The sequence below is a fragment of the Erpetoichthys calabaricus genome, chromosome 9 (assembly GCF_900747795.2).
Source record: "Erpetoichthys calabaricus chromosome 9, fErpCal1.3, whole genome shotgun sequence".
Lineage (NCBI taxonomy): Eukaryota > Metazoa > Chordata > Cladistia > Polypteriformes > Polypteridae > Erpetoichthys > Erpetoichthys calabaricus.
Window position 1 is genome coordinate 54870771 of NC_041402.2, and position 23018 is coordinate 54893788.

The 23018-nt window shown below is 36.9% G+C and overlaps 1 protein-coding gene across 2 annotated transcripts in view; it reads left to right on the forward strand.

Annotated features, from left to right (window-relative positions):
- The window catches only part of cdh8 (cadherin 8), a 365634-nt gene that overhangs the window by 274968 nt on the left and 67648 nt on the right, over nucleotides 1-23018 (forward strand). For both annotated transcript variants that reach the window (XM_028809638.2, XM_051932142.1), the window contains one exon: nucleotides 11996-12246. In XM_028809638.2, the coding sequence (XP_028665471.1) occupies nucleotides 11996-12246 (251 nt within the window). The remainder of the gene's footprint in view (nucleotides 1-11995; nucleotides 12247-23018) is intronic.

The window sequence follows — 23018 nt, forward strand, 5'->3', positions numbered from 1 at the left end:
GTGCATTTTTCATCAGGAACATCAAACATCAGGAAGAGAAAAATCTCAAACGTAAATCGCATATTAATAATAATCACAGTCAATAACATTAAGCATAATATTACATACACAAGAATCACAGACAATTGCAGACAATTTATCACATATCACAGTTGAGCAGCCTTTTTTACCTTCAGGAAGAAACTCTTCTTAAATCTCACAGTTCTGGTGTTAATAGTTCTATAGGGCCTGCCTGATAGAAGGAGAAAGAAAAATGTCCATGCAGGGTGAATGGGGTCCTTTATGATTCGTTATGCCTTTCCTGGACAGCTCCTGGCAAGCGTCTTGCAGAGATGATAATTTGCGTTGTTTTCTCTACTCTTTGCAATGCCTTGCAGTGTCTAGCTGAACTGCTGCCCATACCAGCAAACCATGTAGCCTGTCTGGATGGACTCTAAAGTATATTTATAAAAGTTGATGAGGGCTGCTGGAGATATTTGTGCCTTCCTCAGATGTGAGAAAGCAAAGACGCTGACGGATCAGCTTTTTGGTAACTGCTGTAGTGTGTTCTGTCCATCTAAGATTCTCGGTGATGGTAACCCTCAGAAATTTAAAACTGTTGACTCCTTCCACAGCCTCACACTGAGTGTAAATGGAGGTGTGATGTACCTACTGGTTCCTGAAATCAATGGTCATCTCCTTAGAATTTTAACATTCAGAGAGAGGTTATTGTCCTGACACCATTCTGACTGGTGCCTAATCTCCTATTGGCATGCTGTCTCATCATTATCTGTGATCAAGCCTATGATGGTGGAACCATCTGCAAATTTTATAATGGTATTGGAGTTATATCTTGCTATACAGTCATGGGTGAACAGAGAGTATAGCATAGAACTTTGAACACGACCCAGGGGGTGCCAGCGTTATTAATCAGCATGGAGGAGGTGTGTCTACCAATCCATATATGCTGAGTCTTCCAGTAAGAAAGTCCAAGATCCACTTTCACAGAGAGCCACTGAAGCCCAGGTCAACAAGGCTGGTGATCGGTATTGATGGATTTAAAATGTTGAAGGCAGAGCTATATTCAAAAAATGACAGTCTGACGTAAGAGCTATGTTTTTCCAGATGTTCTAACGTGTTTAGCAATGCAAGGACTACAAGCATCTCCTTATATAAATCTGGTTTTAAAGCAAAACAGCTAATGTTTTAATCAAACTGAGACCTGCTGCAAAACTGCTTGCAGTGTAAATTTAACACAGTGACATCAAAAGGTGTACTTTAGCTTCCAAAAACCTTATTCCAAATGGAATGTAAATGTCACTACAGATATAAGGACAATTTCTGACTGTGTTATCTGTAAATGTTAAAGCAATAACTTCTTGTGCTTTATAGTACATGGCCATCATTGCTCACTATTTAGCCATTAGATTTTTTTCTGAACCGAGACTCATAAAGGTCATAAGGATTAACAATATTCTTCAGGTTACCTAATTAATAAATGGCAAGTTCATGCAGCGTTTTTGAGACATTGCCAAAGGATTTGGAAAGAACTTTCCGGTTCTCGTCACATTGATGCAGATGTAAATTAATGGTCCAGATGCACAAATATATTTATTTTTACATCTGCAATAAAGTAGAGTAAGTATTTTAAAAGCTTGAAACTGTGTCACTTGAATTTGTGTATGACTTCCACAATGGCAACAACAAAACTGATCAAGAAATGTTATGGATTTGTATAGAAGGGCATAAATAAAAAATATCTTAACCCAACCCAGCATATCAGCAGTTCAGAGCTGTACATGAACTGAGGTACATTATAAAATTCTAAAGTCATGCTTAATGGTAATGTCTGAGGTCTTATTGGTTGTTTAATTTTTCTAAAACAAGATCTAAAAAGTAGGTATTGGAATCACTAGAATAAGAAAGTTCAGTAAAGATGTTATTGTCTATTGGACTTTAGCAGAGTTGCATGATAAAAGCTACCTGAAGACTGAAGAGAATTTATGAAAATAAATCAACAAGAAGTAAAGTCTGAAGCTGTAACAAAATGTCATATCCTCAGAATGACATTATGATAAGAGGTTACCTAGGCAAGCTGTTGTTCATTCGGCAATTCATCTGTTCTTTGCTTATCCCAAGAATCCTGGGGCCCAGAGCCTACTCCAGCAACATCAGGTGTAAGAAGTGAATCCACCTTGCATAGATGCAGGTCTGTCACAGACACACTTATCTACAGGGTTTTGGAAAGCAGTAAATTCATGTGTTCTTAAAAAACCTTCAATGAACAATTCTGTCATAAGTGACTGATGGAATAGTGAATGTAATTTAAGTTAGCCTTGGTGCTTTTCTAAAACAGAGTGACAAACAGAAAAACTCTTACATATGCAAACAGAAAATCTATCTCAAAGAAAAGATATTACCAGGCAAAATTAAAAATGATCAGAATCATATGGAGTGTGGCAGGCGGCCAGGGTTCATGCCCGGCCGGGACGCCCCTGCACTCTATATTCAGGGGGAGCAGCCCTGGGCACTGCAATACCTCCCCCTGGACGCTAGATGGCCGCCCCCCTGGGTTGGAGCGGTGCCTCGGTTTCCCGCAGGGCTCCATGGGAATTGGAGTTGGGTGCAGCCATGTTGGGCCCCGCAGGCACCACCAAGGGGTGCTGCAGCTGGGACTCCTGAGCCCGTATGGGCAGCGTATTCACCACACCCAGAGCACTTCTGGGTGAACTATAAAAGGGGCCAGCAGCCACCACTCCGGGAGCCAGAATCAGGAGGAGGAGGAAGAGGTTGCTAGGGAGGAGTGGTGGAGGAAGAGAAAGAGTGCTTTATTGTGTGGTTACGCTGTGGCTGGGGAACACGGGAAAGACGTGCCCCCAGCTGAAGAAAAATTAATTTGAGTTTTATTTTTACGTGTGCCTCCATTCTGTGTCGGGTCGAACGCCTATATAGCGCCTTTTTCACAGGAGCTATAAACTTTTAAGTTAATCAGTTACATATATTGAGAGATTACAAATTGCTACATCTCAGTTAGAATAACTACATTATTTTGATTCTACGTCTTATAATCTTAAGAATAATTCTTTATTTACAATGAGCTATTGGTGCTATCACAAACTGCTCAGCTGCTGGTTACATTTATTAATTTGTGTGTTCAGTTGCATTTGATAGTTTATATTGCATATTCAATACTTGACATCCTTCTTTCCGCAATAAAAATTGCATTATAGTTGTATGTTTAGAAATCTGTTTTGTTTTTGTTTTTTTAGTGTTAATTAGTTAGACTTTATGATGGCTACATATTCTAACCTATTAATGGCCCATTAAAATGTGTCTTGCATTCTTTTAGAAATTGATAGAAACTCCACCCATTAGGGACAGAGCTAAAAGAGACGTGTTTAGATCAGATTAACATAACTGGTTGTCGGTCTTCAGTACTCCAGCCCTGTTTGATCTTGAAGGCAGAGCTGTGAATAATTTATACACTGTGCTGAGCTGATTGCCACTGGTTTGATTCTTAGTACAGGTACAGTAAACCCCTGCTGTTTTTCTTTGAAATATTCTTGTTATTTGATTTTTACTTGAAACTTCTGTTAAAGAACTTACGTCTTTAACATTATTAAAAATCAGATGTTTGAAAGATTTTTTGAGAAAGTCTGTATATTTATACTTTAGACTACTTATAAAGAAATGAAACTGCACAGTATATGGGTGACTAATGCTAATACTCTATGACAAATTATTCTGGCATTTCTTAATCTCACAACATTTTTAACCATGTTAAATTATCATATTTACTAATGTCTGTAAAATTCACTCTTAACGACTAGAGAAGTTGCTGTCTGATTAAACTGTTTATTTGCAAAATCCCAAAGATACAGCATACAACATGTACAGTATGAACTTTCCCATTCTATCATCATAAACTTTTTGGTATTTGTGAAGGTTAATGCAAGGCTTTAGGAATAAAACGACTGAAAATTTCCAGAAAGAAAAAACTGTTTTGGTTTTACAACTCTATTTTCCAAAGCTGCTTCCAGTACTACTACTGTTGTTAAGAGGAAGTACCCACTTCTCCAGAGTTATTTGGGATTTATGATATTTAATGTAGTTTATAGATTACACTACATTTGAAGATGGTTTAATTCAGGGTCCTGATGATCAGACGTAATCCCAATAGCAATAGGTACATGGTAAGAATCAGATCTGAACAGGTCAAATTTGTATTGCAGATAAAAGTTACATACATATTTATAATCACTCACACTGAGCCAATTTATAGTCACAAATTCACCTAATGTGCAGTGTGTTTGGGATGTGGAAGGAAAGGCAGAGTACCCGGTGGGGAAAAAATACCAGATCAGTGCTTCTGTGTTGTATTGAATTTACTTTAAGAATGTGTTGTTGGTCACTTGGTTGTTGGTCATGTGTTGTTGGTTGCCTAAATATTGTTGGTTGTTTTAAAAAGGTATATCTGCATGGTTGATTTGATGATTGCATGATTATGTCAGGTTTACTGAGGAATGTTGAACTTTTATCACATGAAGTCCTAAAAAGTCTCCTACATAGTCTAGATACTGTAAATGATGTGTGAAAAATCTGAGCATTTCACAAATATTAAAAAAATAAAGAACACTTTTTATGTACAGAACCTGCGGCAGTATGAAACTTTGAGGTGTAGAGGCATATGTCAGGAATCATTTGCAAAACAACAGTTTACTCTCATTAGTGCAGTGCAGAGTACAACTTCTGATAAGGAGCTCACAGGTAACTGCAGACAGGCTCAATGCATACAGCACATGACAAATTAAAAAAAAATTAGAAAAAAATCTACCAAGCCTTTAAATAGCAGGGATTTAATAATGAAAGAATTTTGTGAAAAAAAACCCACTAATTTTACCAACACCTACATTGTCTACTTTTCGATGACATTAAGTGAAAATGCAAAATGTTTTCCTGTTTCTGACACATTTATTTCGGGAAGAATATAATCTTCTGACTTCAGCAGCCAAAGTCCACATGAGGCAGGTGGAGACATGAAAAATGTTCTTGTTAAAAAAGCCAGTGCACTTGCAGGTAATGAATGGCAGTTTCATTATACTGCATGCCTAAAATGTGTTTACTAAAGAGTTTGTCATGGTGTATCACCAGGGCCGGATTAAGACGAAATTGGGCCTGATGCTGCAGCGCAAAAATGGCCTATTTTTTTTTCTCGGCATTGGTGCATGTGCATTCGACACTCACCGTACATGCGCACTCCGACCAACCAAGGAGCCTTAATTTCTTGCGATGCAACCAGCCAGTCTTTATTGAACATGAATAATAATAACGACGTAAAATTAATAAAATTTAAAAATTAAATAAAATAATAACGACATAGTATCATAACAACTTGAGATTAACATCAAACTATGTAACATCAACATTCAATAGCAATTGTCTGAAAAGCGCACTTAATGCAGAAAACCTAACAATGAAATACACAAAATTTCGCAATTCTCTTACGAAACAGAGTAAGAAAAAATGAATTTGCAGAGACATTGGGTCAAAGTGACTCAGTTCATGCTCTTGAGGGTTAAAATTTGTCCACAATTTAAATTTCATAATAGACCAGAATCCTGCCGGGCCCGCAAGCCGGCTTTTAGTTTTACCTTTACAGATAACCATTTAAATAGTCATCGATTTTTACTGTACAACTAACTTTCAAGGTGAAAAATTTACTACGTGGCACTTACCAAACAATAATAAAGTGGCAAGAATCCCCAAGATATTGCAAAAAATGCAGCTAAATTACTAAGTAAACCATTTAACGTAAAATTGACAGCATTAACTTGAAATCTTCGGTTAACAATAAACACAACAACGTTATAGTTACATCACAGCGCAAAGAACAATAGTAACTGTATAATAAATAATGCTGTGTCTAGGCGTCCGAAAGTCGGACTCCAAATTTCATTCTATGAATTATTCTGAGGGCGGCACGGTGGCGCAGTGGGTAGTGCTGCTGCCTCGCAGTTGGGAGATCTGGGGACCTGGGTTCGATTCCCGGGTCCTCCCTGCGTGGAGTTTGCATGTTCTCCCTGTGTCTGCGTGGGTTTCCTCCGGGCGCTCCGGTTTCCTCCCACATTCCAAAGACATGCAGGTTAGGTGGATTGGCGATTCTAAATTGGCCCTAGTGTGTGCTTGGTGTGTGGGTGTGTTTGTGTGTGTCCTGCGGTGGGTTGGCACCCTGCCCAGGATTGTTTCCTGCCTCGTGCCCTGTGTTGGCTGGGATTGGCTCCAGCAGACCCCCGTGACCCTGTGTTCGGATTCAGCGGGTTGGAAAATGGATGGATGGATGGAATTATTCTGAGGTTAATATAGCAAAGGAAAACTGTTCAGCTTCCGGAAAATTCTCGTCTGTTTTCATCTGGGCCTATTTCAGGAATGGGCCTAATGCTGCAGCATCAATAGCACCCACCTTAATCCGGCCATGTGTATCACAGCTCAGAACATGAGGAGAAAATGACACACAATGTCTATCATGTGAACTTTGCTGTTTGAAGCACTGTAAAACATTTATGACAACTTGTAACTTCAAATGGATGTATTTGTTAATTAAAGCGTTTCCCTGCACTTGCACTGCCCTGTTTTACTCCATATTGTGCAAGAAAATAAATCTTGCTCCTATTCAGAAGGTAATATTTTTAAAACCTCAGCAGCCAAAACACTTTGATGAACAAATAGGGAAAAGGTTCCTGTTGACTTTAATGACTTGCACAAATTCATCTGTGTCACTATAACAGATTTCCTGATTTTGGTTCCTGCCTTGTTCCCAAACCTGTTGGAATAGGTTTCAGCTTTCTGCAATGCTAAATGGTTTAATAGTTGGTTATTTCATGTAAGGGACTTAACTGTAGATTATGTACTTCTCAAGGCCATTTACAATAGAGGTTACTTTGTGTTTAAGTTATATACAGAACGTAGTTTAGGTACCTCTGCTACATACTGTACATTGTAATCTATGTTGCCACAGCAGTGTACTAAAAACAGCTACATAATATCCTTGCTCATTTCCTTTCCTTTTGGTTCAGTATCCTTTCCTTTATTATGGTTTAAAAGATAATTAGTCACATTGGCTCGACTCTAAAAAGCAATGTCAATACATTAAATGTATTTAAGCACACACTGTAAATTAAAAAGGTAGATAATGAGGTGTATCAGATTTCTCACACTGTGTTCCTCTTTACCAAACTCTTAGCATGGTAATGCTTAATGAACTGAGACTGTTTAATGAGAAGATGTGCACTGTGTTCCTTTTGGAAGAGTTTTGCTTTTCTAAAGCTAAAGATCAGGAGTTGTAAGAATTCTCATGCATAGCTGTGATTCCTGTTTTTTTTTTTTTTCAACAGACGGATATATTGCATACACTGTAAATACATTTTATGATTTTATGTAAGTTTTCACAATTCTATGAAACTCCATGAACAGCACATAGAAAAATCCCAGAATTTGTGTTATGTTGCATGTTTTTGTTTTACTGAGTTAGTCAACATTTGGCTGTACTAAGTACATTTATGAGTTTCAGTCATACTCAGAAATTCACATCTCTGAGATCTCCTTCCTGTTGCATTATGCATTTCATAGTTGTTTTGTAACAGGCCATTTTGCTTTTGTGTATTGACGTGAGATGTTGCAAAACAGACTGCTTCATCATGGGTCTGGTGTCCATGGTTCAAAGCCAATACCCAGCCATTTTCTTATGGAATCTTGACATTTGTCATGTTCCTGCCTGTTTTTTCTCAGCAAATTTTGGTTTCATCCTGCATCCCTACAGACTTACGTTTTGGTTTAATGGAAACTTTAAATCAGTGCCCCTATCCACGGCTGGTTCCTGCCTTTCATCAAATGCTGTCAGGAATGGCTTCAACTCTGCAACATTGAACTGGAATAACTAAGTTTGATAATATATGATATATATTATATTACCTTTAGAAACTTTGAAAGCAAGTCAAAAGCTTTAAGTTCATATTACTCAAAAAAAGCCAGCCAAAACTACAATCTTTCTTATTGATCTATGGTTTGGTTAGCATCATATTCTTAGTAAGTATCCATACTTGATTTTAATAGTCTATTCAGTTATGCCACCATATAATTCCAAATCTGAAAAAAACTATTTTTGGGGTTTTTCTCCAGGTATTTTGTTTTTCCTCCCACATCCCAAAAATAACCATGTTAGGTTTATTAGCAACTCTAATTTAGTTCATTGTGCCTAGGGTTGCATTCAGCTTTGCTTCCTATGTTGTGCTGCCTTTATTGCAACCCTGAGAATAAAACACATGGATGGATTGTCCGCAAAACACGCGTATCAAAAGGCATTATATAGGGCAACAGAAGAAATATCAAATGCATGATAAACTTCTAAAGAAAATAGCTGATAAACAGCTCCACAGAGACAATATCCCTACAATATGTGCAAAGGGCATAGCTGCAAAATGAAATGCAGCAAGCCATCATATTATCATCAATAAAAATGTCAAGATGACCCCAATGATGTTACTATACTTTAGAAAATTGCTGAGTCAGACCCTTTTTGTTCTAGCAGAACTATCAATATGGATACACTTATTACATTTTTATGTTGCCTCACTCACTAATACAGTGAACAGAAAAGTCCATATAAATTAAGTTTTAAGAGTCTTCTCCTATCTGTCACACCGGCATGTGAAGAATAGCAATAAAAATGGTAGAACTAAGGTGACATCTAAAACTTATGAGTATGGTCCTTATTTGTAGTTTAACATTACTTTATAAAGCAAAACTACACTGTGCTACCAAAAATGGTCTGCTTGCTATACGCATGACTTTTCATGACTCTGCTGCCTTCTAATGCCACGCTGGTTGTCTGAAGCCAAGTCTGAAGGGACAACAAGGTACTCCATTTCTCTTTCCCTGGCTAAGGAGTTAGGTCCCTAGATTAACACTCCCCCAACACCTGAACCTCTAAGACCAAATTAATACTAAAATGTTTTATGTTATTTATAAAAGCACAATGCAAAAAACAATAATGAAAGTTATATCAAAATAATACAAGATACAATACTTTAGATTTCTGTCTGCTTTAACTAATAGCCTCGATAATACATTTCAAATTTAAGACTTATAATTATTCATCAGTTCTGACACAAATTCTGCCCTTCATTTCTATCTTCAGAATGGATGATGATACTCAATGAAATCTGTCGTGTCTTTATGATGTTTGATGTGTGTTCAGACACATCTAGTTGTGTACTTTTGGTAAAATGCTCTAACTAATTTATTTGCTAACTTATTTTATCCTTAAAAGGACATTTCATTATGGGGAGATACAGTAATTCCCATTTAATTTTTTGTAATATTATATAACACAGAAAATTGTTTCCTTATATAATTAACACTTTCTAATTATGTTTCCTTAATTCAGTTAAAATCAGCAAAGTTTCAAGTTCACTACGTGTGTGCGTGTAAAGCTGGTATGGAGCATCTCAGGATCTCAAACCCCAGACACAACTGATCATCTGGGTACAAATTAGCATTTATTTTAACAATTATGTTCACGGAACTTTCTTCAGACAATACAACTGCCAGAGGAGCAATGCCATATACTGGGGGAATATATGCTTTTGAGAGGCAGTCTCCGTATATCTCAATGATCTCCTTGCTCTTTCCATTTTTGATTAATTGATAACTATTGAACTTTGTCCGGATGGCTCCTGAGCACATCCACTAGCCTATCCATTTTTGTGCTGTGTTTCTCTGACTGTCAACACTAATAATGCAATAGTCATGTACGAGGGGCTAGGGTAAAAAGAAATCTGACATAATTACATTGTTCCAACATAATGCATTCTTGTGCTTGTTTAAAATAACCTCTTGTTCAGCATTCCAGTAAGGATTTTAGTGCTTCCATATTCTTCGACCTAACACTCAGTGTCTGGATACTTCATTTTCTGTGCTTGATCTGTCTGTTTTTGCATTACTTTTTTAGATCATCAATAAATCTTAGTTTTACCTGTATTACATTTATTAGTAGTATTAGTAGGGTTACTATAAAATAATTCACTCTTTTTTGTATTAGCGTCATCTTACCATAAAGGCATAGCATAAATAAAGAGGTGCTTGAAAGTACTGTGCATGCTCCTTTTGCTTGCAGAATTATCAATGTTATTTAATTAAAACAAGTAACATAAAAAATGGTGTTGTAATAAAAGGTAACAGTGCATTGTTTTCGATAAACATTTTTCATTTATGATTTATATTTTAGTAACTTACATTGTGATATTTGCATTCTGCGCTAGGCCTTTTGTAAAAGATGGTGCTTGGGCTTCCTGTAAAGTGAAAGGGCAGATTGTCTGGGTTATAATAAATATTGAGAGAAAGAGCTTTTTTGCAATAATCTTTAATAAAAATATGGAAAGCAGCATTTCAAATGGTGTTCTTAGTGTAAATGTGCTTGGATTGATTCAGCGCTGAATGTATAAATCTAGCAAGATGGTACTCACCAAGTGCAGAATAGTCATTGTCCATTTTAAAATTTAAAATTATTCAACAGGTTGGAAATAAAATGACCAGACCACAAGATAATTGTGTTTGTATGTGAGGTAGTTAAATGCAGGGAGTACAATTTCTTCTCTGTTTTGTTTTACTCAAGGTCAAAAATATTGATTTATATGAAACAGCCTAGGAGTTGAATGGGAAGATGCTTTGTTGTTTTAAGGGTGTAAGCTTTTTATCTTCAAACTCTCAGACAGTCTCTCGCTGCTGAGTGGGATGTGCATCTCCCATTCCAGTCAATGCTGCTCTTTGATGTTCCTAAATATGCTCTGTGTTTACATACAGCTACTAACTTGCATTTCCCAGAAAAATGCATAGTATATAAGCCAAACGTCAGACTACAAGTGGAGTCTGCATCATAGGAATGGCGTGAAACCGAATGAACCCTTCTGCCGGAATAAGACAGATAATGAGGGGATAAAACCAAATGATCTGCTACTTGCTTGTAACACACTACAAAACACTGATTCATGCATCCACAGGGTGTATAAATAATGCATCTGGAAAATGATGGTTAATATCTGAATTCTGAAATGGAACAAAATTTCACAAGCTTGTCTGTCAAATAAATGAGAGGTGAATATTTTTTACAAGGCATTTACAAGCATTTATCATAACTTACAGTGCAATTCCTGCTTCTGCTGCTTTTGTACTGCTTGCAGCAATATACTATAGCAGTAAATGGCAATAGGTTACCAAAATGGAATACATACAAATGTCCTTCCTTTGCTCGCTCGGCCTTTGCTTCAGCGTGTGCTTTTGTCTGCCCCATTGCGCCCTTCATAGCTCCACGTCTGTGGTAATTCCCAGCTGCCTTCAACCACAGATGCATCTTCTCTCGGCAGCTTTCCAGTATGAGCTAAGGCCATGGCTTGGAGTGTAACCTTTTTTTTTTACAGTCAGCAGCTCCTGTCAATCCTGACTTCCACTATTATAACAGACACGTTTATATATTCCACTATAAAAAAAGCAGTTTATGTAGTTGGATGTGCACAAAACAAAACAAAATATTTGAAAGAGTAATGTATCATTTTCCATTTGGGTGTTTAACAAATATTATTTTTCCACTGAGCAGAAAGAGATGCAACAATATCAAATCAGAAAAAAATCAAAACAATTCATCCATTACTGTTCAAGAAAGCAAATGATACATATGTTTTATTTTAGCTTTGAAAAAAATTCATACTGTATAAAATGATCTGATGTAATGTATCTGTTGTTTTCATTGTGTGGCTAGTTAGAATGTACCTTTTTAAAAGTGAAATTGTAATGTCTTATTTTCCTTCTCATTGTAAAGGCTTGACTATATATGCAAGACTTTGCCTCTTTAAAAGTCTGCAGATGCTGAAAAACCTGTCCACCTTTCATCCATCAGCATTAAATTCATTTGTTCTTGCTGCTATGGTCATTAGTGAAATGCATTTATCTTTGTCACTTTCTACAGCCTCTGGACTTTGAAACCAAAAAATCCTATACTCTGAAGGTGGAAGCAGCCAATGTAAATAATGATGCCCGCTTTGGCAGGGAGCCCTTCAAAGATACCACAACAGTGAAGATTGCCATAGAGGACTCCGATGAACCCCCTTTGTTTTCAGCACCCAGCTATCTATTGGAAGTGCATGAAAACACTGCTATTAACTCAGTGATTGGCCAGGTGTCTGCCAGTGACCCAGATGTAACAGCCAGTCCTATAAGGTATGATCTAAAGCGTTTTTTCAATGCACTTCTCTTTCTTCAATGTTATATTTACTATCAGCTATTCTTTATACAATTATAGAAATAACTGTCATTCTGCCAATAAGCTCCATAACATGTTGTAAAACCTACACTAAATTGAAATGGATATATTTAACCAATGTTTGTCTCTGTTATATGGTTTTAAACTTCAGCTGACCAGCTGTAAAGAAAGCTCATTTCAATGAATAGTTCTGCATTTTCCCAATTTAATGCTGACTTGGTTATATGTAACATATTTACTAAACTGATTTCTAGGCTTTATGGGTTGCTTTAATATCCTCAAATTGAAATAATAGGCAATAATGGAATGCAATGCTATCAAATAAAACGGAAAAATAAAGCCATAAACTGCTTCAGTGATTCATTTTATATTTTTTAAAGATTTATGTATGTGCAAGAGAGATTCTTTTTACCTGCCCTTTGGAGATAACTTAAGCCATTTTCGACCTGACATGTGACAGTGTTTTTAATTGTATGTTTACTGCTTTTTTAGAATGGTACACATCAGTCTTTCAGAAATGATTACAAGGAGCATGTCAGTGAATAATTATGACTATTTCACTTTCCAGTTTTTTCCTGACTTCTTGCAACCTTGACACCACAGTTAAAAGGTTAAAGTACACAAATCATTATTTTTAGTGGTTAAAATATGCTTCGCTTTCTCTGTCGTGATTTATTTTACATGTGCAATACACAGAAATGCTTCTAAAGATGGAATGTGTTTTGCGTACAGGCTACAAAAATGCTCAGACTTTTGTCATATTTTTGCAAAATAATAATTATGCCACATATCAGAACAAAGTATTGTGCTGTACTGAGTGTTTGGTATTTAGAGTTGGTAAACCATACTCAAACTGTGTTAAGATTTGAAAAAAAAAAATCACAATTATCACAATTAAAGCCTAAAATTAGTCTTTGTCAAACACATATGTATATCCTGAAGAAAATGCAATGAAAATCATTGATAATATAACAGCATCAGTAGGGAGAGTATTATAAAAATATTAACAAATTAATTACCTAGAATACAAGGAAGGAATACACCCAAGCAAAAATTAGCAACATAATAAAAGCTTTTCTTTCCAAATCTCTCTGGCTATATAAATACATTGCCATCTCTGTCTTTGATTCTCCATTTTTCTACCACCTAGGATATATAGTATATAAAAAGCATAACACTCTCTTTCTCATCTTACTTTTTCTCTTTCACCTTCCTTTCTCTCTGCCATTAAGCTTTTGAAGAAACTTAAGACTCAAACAACCATTGACATAGAGGGATCTTTAAATCTCTTTATGATGAAAATTCTCAATCTACACTCACTGGTGTAGCGCAATATTTGTGGGTCACTGCAATGGCAAAGGTGCCCACCCCCTCCAAAATAATTTTCAGTTAAACCCAGAGTTAACGTTCCCAAATTCCAAGCATGTAGATTTTCTGGATGCTGTTACTGTGTTGTGTGATGACATCATACCAACAGTATAAAACATGGTGGCGTTTTCTCCTCCTTGTCCAAGTTTCTGGATTTCTTTAAAATAAAAACCTTTCATGTTAGCTTTTCTCAAAGTGATTTAAGAACGTGGATCTTTATCATATTCTTTATGATATTTGTCATTGGTATTGAGATATGACAATGGGGTTTTCTTTGTCATTCCTAGCTTTTCCTCCCTGCTTTTTCTTTTCTTTCATGTCCTTTCCTAGTACCTTTTTCAACACTTTCTGGCCTACCATTTCCATCAAAGCAGAACAATTTCTACCTCTGGTGACCCGTTGCAATATGTAAAATCAAAGATATTTACTTTCAATAGTATATTTCATACTTTTTTAACTGGAAATAAATATTTATTATCCAATACCCTGAAGTTACTAAAGATATTATCCATTGTTAATGATAGATTAGTGCCGCCTCACTTTATTTAAACATCATATTCCATTTTGGGCTGGAGTGTGCAAATGATTTTTACATTTCTTTCACGGGTCTCTTCTAGTGGAGATGGCTACATTCAAAATGTGAACAGGCTAATCTGTGTTTACTAAGGGAATTAAAATTTAAAGCATTTAAATGCCAGTTCCTCCTAAATCAACAATTAAAAAAGGATTGCCATGAATGCACTTGATACTTCAGTATAATTCATTTTAATCCCACGAAATTGTGCTGATTAATGAATGAATGAAATGGTATTGTTAAGAGTTGCTGATAATGGATTGAGTAATTATTAGAATTAAGACATCACAACATACCACTTCTCACACAAACTAGAGATTTCAGAAACATTATACACATGAAAGTAAGAGAAGGTATTAAATGTGTTATGCCCCGCACTAGGAAAGGCAATAAGACCAGGAGAAGAAACGTTAGGCAAGCCAGAAGTCATAACCAAGAGTCAAGCCTATCTTTTGTCTGATCAAACACCGTAAGTCAGGAATCAAACTAAGAAGCAGAAGGCAAATGTCAGCAACTGGGAAATCTAAATAGCGCTTCCATAACATATGCACAAAGAATTTTTAATTAGTTATCCATTGATCTTTATAGCAGCACTCCAGTGACATTAAGTGCGCAACCACATCTTCACAACAACAGCACAAAATAGCTATGCCCCAGGAGAAATGTCACAAAATAGTTCTTACTAACTGAACACTGTGTCCAGAATACAAATAAATGCCAGAATATGAAACTTTTGCCACAAGACAACAGAATGCAGTTTCAAAATTGAGAATTTTTTTTAGTTTAGACAATCACATAAAAATATTAAACTGCACAAATCATGACAAAATGCAACAAACTATACTCACATTTCTAAAATGTTCTTCATACAGTATATTTACTGTACTAGACAGGCACCCTATCCAGTATTTACTCCTATCTAGCTCCCTATGCTGCTGGGATAGACTTCCCAAGACCATGAACTTGATAAATAGTTTAGAAAACAGTGGAAGAATGAATGAATTTAAAACATACTGTAAACCAAAATATTTATCGTATGATATAAGATTTTAAATGAAAATTGTTCTATCCAGGATCTAAATATAACCTTTTTATAATAAATGTCCACAGTGGTTAACACAACTGCCTCACAGATCCAGCATCCTAGCTTTGAATCCCATGTCTAGACATTACATTCATGTCTACAAGGTTTTCCTCTAGGATCTCCAGCTCTCCTTCCCACAAATTCAAAGACATTCCAGTTACATTAATCAAGAGTCTAAACAGGTCCTGTTAGTGTGACAGTCAGCATTCCCTGGGTTGGACTAGTATGCTGTCCAGGTATAGCTTCTGTCCTGTTTCTGCTGCTGCCATTATAATATTTGACACTCCACACCCCTGAACTGGATTAAGTAGGTTTGAGCATGTTATTTTAAAATGAAAGAGATACAGTTAAGAGAGAAGAGTATATAAAATGACAAAATAGATTGTGATGGATACCTGGATGTCAGCAAGCCCAAACCCCGACACGAACACAGAATCACAGTCCTGTGTTCAAATAAAGGTTGTTTATTAACAACAAATACCTCCAACATGGTACAAAAGCACAAGCCACAGGTTTCCTCTCTTCCCAATAACTCTCTCTTTCTCACCACCACACTGCCCTCCTCAAGTCAAGTCTTGCCACTCTACCTCCCAGCTCTGACTCGCCTGGATAAGGGAGTGCGGTCCCTTTTATTATCGACCCAGGAGTACTTCCAGTGCCAGGGGGATTGCCCAATTGAAGTACTTCTGGGTCATACTGAAGTCCCTCATCACAGTAGAGAGCTTGTTTCCCTGCAGTGTCCTCTTGCGGAACCCCGTGACCCCAGCAGGACCTCCCTGCCAGACTACATTTCCCGGCATGACCTGCTGAGTTCCCACGTGGCACTGACAACCAGGGCTGCTGCCATCTAGCATGCTGGGGGGGTTGAAAAAAACCCAGCGATATCTTCTATTTTTAATGGGCTGTCCGTCCACCCTTTCCAGTCCTTCCTTCTGGATTTTCTTCTGGCCGGGATGCACGTCCAGCCCACGTGGCATCTATAAGATAAACACAAATCCATAAAGGAAAAAAAAAAGTATACAGAGTTTCAGCTTTGTGCCTTCTTCATTGAATAGTCAAATTAATGTTTAGTGGGTGAAACGTTGTGCAATTTCTGAAATAAACACCTAATATAGTTTCTAGAAACTTACAGATTCTGTATGAAGAATTCATAAAATTGCCTGATCAAGAATGCAAAACATTCCAATGAAGATATGTAAGACATGCTCCTGTTAATGTAAATGAACCAATCAGAAGAGAATACTGCAATCAATTAAATGCAGGGAATGTTGGGATAGCTGGAGGTTGTTTGTTGGTATGGCAAGATTAGCTACTTGCAAAATGACCAGAAATTGAGTTCCAAAACAAAGGAAGTACGCTCTGCCGAGGAGAAAATTGTTAAGTTAAAACCAGATAGGCCATTGACAGCTGCTTCCATCTTAGTAAATAAGTATGGGTATCTGTCACTGCTGCTTCATTGCTCCAACACCCTGGATTTCTGACAATGTGGAGTTTACTTCCTGTGTGTGCCAGTTTCCCTCCTATATCCCCAGAGATGTGCAAGTGAAGGTAAATGGCAACTCTAAATTTGTACCATTTTATTGAAAATTTTGGTGTGTGCATGAGTGGGTTATGTGATTGTTTGGCACCTTGTCTAGGACTGGTTCCTGTTTTGTGCCCAGTACTGCTGGGATAGGTTCAGGTTCTTCATGATTCTAAACAGAAGTAAGTATTTTTGAGAAAGCTATGTAATTTCCTCTATCAAAGAGAAAAGCACACTCAGTTGCCAGAGAAGCAGGAATAAAATGGATTGCATGCAGCACTACTGCAGTGGAAATTTAGCATTATGAAACCTTTGAAATACTAAAAATACTTTTGCAGAACTCTGTATACAGTTTATGTATTATGCAGCTTTTCATTCATATTTTAGTTTATGTATGGAATGCATCTTGTGAAACAATTGTCTGACAAATGTTAAAAAACCTGTACAGAATAATAATACCTTTTGAAAAAAATCTGAATGTTTACATTCGTTATTAAAAAAATCATCAAAACTGAAGACATAAGATACAATAAAAGAATGTATAGAATATATTATAGCAAGAGCCATTATTCAACTGTATAAATGAAATGAAAGTAGAAAATGAGAACAATTGTAAAAATTGAAAAATGTCATTAATTCATGCTACCTGGTTTATATAGACAACAGTACCTTGGATTTTTATGAAAGCACAAAGGGACAACTAAAAACTGTTATCTTATATTCTATAAGTGCTATCGCTGGCATGTCACATTATGCCAAGCCCCAATGGGATATAAGGGGCAGTGCCACGGGGGTTCTTGTGGCAGCTTTAGCCACCTCTAGAAATACCAAAGCTACTGTGTAGATCTCCCCAACATCACAAAAAAGTCACTACATGTAATATTATTAGGCTACCACAGGCATAGTTTAATGTAGTTTTTCACACATTGCAAGGGAAATTTTGTTATATTGTGTTTAAATGTAGGGAATAAGTGTAAGATGAAAATTTTCCCTGAAGTGCGTAACTAAGTGTCCTTAGTCATTTTTTTCTCAATCCTCTTGGAACTATTTTTGCCCCTCGCAGCTACCTCTATGAAAACCTTCTGGTGCTGCTGCTATTAATCAAACTATGCTTGGCATTTCTTTCTTACAGTTATGCATATGTGTACTGTCATTCCCATGTTGCTCTGCCTTCTCTTGATGTAATCAGAGTGCCCATTTTGTCTCCCAATTGTAACAACAAAACTTGTAATGAATTTGAGCATGTTAAATAGTAGTTTACTAATACTGCACTTATTAAGTATTAAGTAAAAAATCAGAAAAATAAATATAAAATTACTATTTAAGAATATTTACAAGTTATTAATAAAGACATATTGTGAGCTACAGATTTTACTGCTTGTGTTTCACAGCTTTAGGGACAAGGGTTGGATTCTTGGCCAAGTTTTGGTATATATATATGTGGAGTTTGCATGTCCTTCGTATCCTTCTGGTCTGCAAGTCCTTCATACCCCAGAGACTCCTATGTAAGGTTACCTGTGAAGTCTAAATTTGCCAAATATAGCTGTGTGTCTGACAATAGGAATATGTCCTGCTAGCATTCTTGGTTCCTGTGGAACCACCACATGACAATGACTTTATTATCCACAAATTAGATTAAGAAAGCAACTTCCACACTGTTTATAGAAGCAACATCATAACAAGTACTGTGCATCAAGAGCTTTATGAAATAGGGTTGCATGCCTGAGCAGTTACACAAATCCTAAGATTATTAGGTGCAATGCCAAGCATTCGCTGGAGTGGTGTAAAGCGCACCTTCATTGGACTCTGGAGCAGTGTAAACAAGTTCACCAGAGTGATGAATCATGTTTCAGTATCTGGCAGTCTTATTGACAAATCTGGGTTTTTTGGATGCTAGGAGAACTCATATAGGTGCGATGGTCAGGTGTCCGCAAACTTTTGGCCATTAAGTGTGCAATAAAGTAGAATGCTATCAGCTTATGCATATCTTAACTAGCTGAATTGTATCATACATGGGTACACATTCTGCAAACAAAAGTCAAACCATCTTGTACAGCTGACCTGTATCTTGCTGAACTGATATTTTTCATGAGACAGGCTCTTCGTCCATGACTGCAGACACACTTCAAAACCTATATTGTGCTTGTGCTTTTTAAAGAATCTCCACTTTACAAATATCATGCTTTGTTTTCTGACTTTCACTTTGGGTTAGTGATTTGGCCTCTAAACATGCCTCTAAATATTATTGATCGGAACTGATTTCCTGGTTTTCACCCTTGCTTCATTCCTTGGCTATTCATCTCTCCTTCTGCTTGTCTCTCTACAGCAGCATTGTTGAGCTTGCCCTCCCCATGAAGATCTGTCTGCTGGTCGCTACAATACTTTTTCCCAAGTGCAGTAATGGGCATGGGTATAGATAGATAGATAGATAGATAGATAGATAGATAGATAGATAGATAGATAGATAGATAGATAGATAGATAGATAGATAGATAGATAGATAGATAGATAGATAGATAGATAGATAGATAGATAGATACTTTATTAATCCTAAGGGGAAATTCACAAATTATAGCAACATAACACAATTTTGATTTTTAGGCTTTCAGGGTGTTCATTTAGTTAATGAGAATTCCAAGCCCCTGTGGTTTCAAGGTTTATCCTTTATATTACGTTTTAGCTTTAAGCTCACCTCACAGGTAAACAAGCATATTCAACCTTCATTTGCCCCATCAAATAAACAAACCTTAGCACAAACCTAGTCGTTGTCTACGATTTCTTTTATTTTGTACAAGTAGAGTTTGTCAATAGGTAATTTATTATTTAGTTATTTAGTTTTTGCATGTTAAAAATGAAATAAAAATAGCTATGAGTCTTTGGCTTTAAAATGACTGCTGACTTAACAGCAACTACTGTTTTTTAATTTAAGCAGTTAGAGAGGGCCAGAGGTGTTAAGTAACTAGGGACTATTCTGGAAAACAGCTTGAACAGCATCACATATGCACCTTATATTCAATATTCACAGAAAATGTCAACAATGTATCCATTATGCTCTTCAATATTGCTGCCTGAAACAACTTTACACTTGTAAAGCAGAATGTCTAGTAAACTTTGTATCAGTATAATATTACAGATGAAAGCATTACATTCAATTCTGGAAATAAGTTACCATTTTAACAAGTTGTCTTGCAAAAGGAATTATACTTATATCCAAAATTCCCCTTATTCCTACTATTTACCTGTTTCAATTCAAAACTATACACTTTTCCTGTAAAGTTATGTTTTGCAGTGACCAACAACAGAACGCAAGATCACTTATTAGGAAAAGTAAGAATTCAAATTTTAATATTTTTAGCTTAAAAAAAACAAAAAAAGCATGAAAAGAAAAGTATATTGTTCGTTACATAGTACTTGTGATACATCCAATTTAGAAACGGCACTATAACCGAGGATAGGGTGAAGCTAGATAATGCAGCTAGTCTTCAAAAAACACACCTCCATTTCTGTCTTATTTGATTAAATAAAACCTCTTCTTCAGAGCTCTTCCTCTTGGGTAGTGTAGGGACACTGCATTTGAGACAGAACTGAAAGACACAAGCATCTCTGCCAGGGAAAGGCTGTTTGCATTAGAAAAACAAACAAGTGAGATATGAGACTTAAAGCTGTTGAGGTGGAGTTGATGCCACATTTTTATGACTTGTGTTTGTAAGAAAGTGTGTTTTACTTGCAACTAAGACTTCATTTGCAGAAAGCAAAAGCAAATATTCCTCCAGTGCATATGCCAGTATAAACTCAGTGTCTGTGTATGTACATTATATATATATTGTGGAATATGACCCGGACACAGACAGGCAGACACGTTTAAATTACCCCACACACGTTTATTTAGGGTCTCCATTTTACACTAATTTACTCACACAAGCCCCAATACCCCTCAGTCCAGGCCTTCACAATGCCTTCTCTCTCTCTCTCTCTTTGTCTCTGTCTCTTCAGACCGCCTCCTTCTCTCCTCCAAAAACCTAGTCCTTCTTCCACCCGACTCAAGTCCATCTCTGGATGGAGGCGGCCCCTTTAAATAAGCACCCGGATGTGCTCCAGGTGTGTTCCCAGCAATCTCCCACGGACACGCCCCAGTGTGGCGGAAGTGCCGGCTGTCTCCCCGGAAGCACTCCGGGTGTCCCTGTTCCGCCACACCAGGAAGTGCTGCGGTCCAGGGTCCTCCAGGTATTGGGGTCCCTCTGGCAGTGACCACGGGCCCCTACAGGGTCGAGCTTCCCAGCTCTGTACCTGTGGCCCCCAGGACGGTCGCCCCCTCGAGGTCTGGAGGAGGCACAAGCCCTCCTCCGATGTTCTCGGGCGTCCAGGCTGGGTACCACCCCCATCCGGGTACCACTATATATATATATATATAAATAAATATATATATATATATATATATATATATATATATATATATATATATATATATATATATATATATATATACATACAGGTATATTCATTGCATTCGTAGTCTGAATCAGAATCTGATTGTATGGGTGGTTACCTACCAGGTAACGCTTATGGTTGGTCAGCAAGCCCACAATTAGGGCGAAACACGTGTTGCGTACTCTTTGCATTATTTGACAGTAAACTATTTCAACCATATATATATATATATATATATATATATATATATATATATATATATATATTGCCAGAGGTTGCAATGTTGGCCTTTATCTGCTGTTGTCACTTTCATGTACTGATGTGAAGGTGTTGTTAGACTCAATTAAATTATCCAGTTTATGTATCTTTGCATTCATTGATTCCAATGAACTTTAATGTTATTTACTCTTTAATTAGAGCTAATGTATTTTCTAAAAAAATCTATATAAAATATCACTTGCATGTTTTTTACAGTTAAATAAGAATGAGATAATAATCTGTATAATAATGAAACATGACACCAAACTGGAAAGCATCTTTAAATAGAGGAAAAAGTGCATGGCAAAAAAGATACACAGGCACTCACTTAAAAGATTGTTTAATAATGTAAAAGGGAATGAAATTGTCAGGTTGTATTTCAACATGTAGCCATCTGGAGATGCTAACTTTGGTAGCTTCATACACATGAGTAGATACTGATGTTACAGTGCCTTGTAGTTTTTGTGAATATAGTATCACTTTAGGAGAGGACTGCTGAATTTCGCGTTCTTAATGAGGTAATTGAGGGAACCTGACATTTCAGTATCATCTATTATTTTGTTTTTACTTCGGCAATGTTGGTCAATTGCCATACAGCTTACAAATAATAGATGGACTGACACTTGGAAAGGTCATTTATATAGTGATGAAGGGCTCAGTAAGGTCCACAGTTGCAAGGGATTTCTTATAGTGCAAGACAGGAGTTGGGCCATAAGATGTCATGGCAGCAGTGCTGCCAGTGACACAAGGTCACCATCACTGGGGTGCATTATATTCCAATATGATAAATGAGTCTAGAAGTAGCCCACCCAGGAAGGATCCAAGACGTTACCAGGTCATTCCTGATCTTGGAAATTATAGCTTGGTTCCCCAGAGAAGTATTTCCTGGTTTTGGCTAAAGCACCTCTAGATCATTGAACAATGAGTAATGAGACTTGGTGTGGACAAGGAGTCAACTGCAGGGTGGAAGAGCGGCCAGAAAGTGAAGAGAAAGGGAAAGGAGGTTAAATTGAAAATTTGGTAGAATAGTGTACTCATATATAAGCTAAGGACCTGTGCTTAGTTAGGTACAATGTGCTATACATTGGTAAATTTCCCTATTTTGTTTGTAATTCTTTCTTCTTTGTTCTGGACTCTTTAGTTTTGATATCATGTCTTGTAATAAAATCCTTTTTTATTTACTTTGGCCTGCTTATACATGTTTGTAGTCAGCTCAAGAGCACCCTTGTAGGGGAATAATACTCAAACACTTTAAGAGTTCAATAAAGGGAGTTTATTGAGAAAGGTAATATAAGGAAGGAAATGACAGAATGGAGTTTGCACAGAGGATAAAGGGATTGAAGACAAACACTTTATGCACCCTCTGAGCATAACTAAGCAGAGATTTTTCACTCTTTTTTACTTCCATCCTTACTCCAGTGGTCTGGTCTTCCATTATCCTGGTTTTGCCCACCAGATGAGATTGTCCCTAGTCTTCTCCCAACTCCAAGTTCAC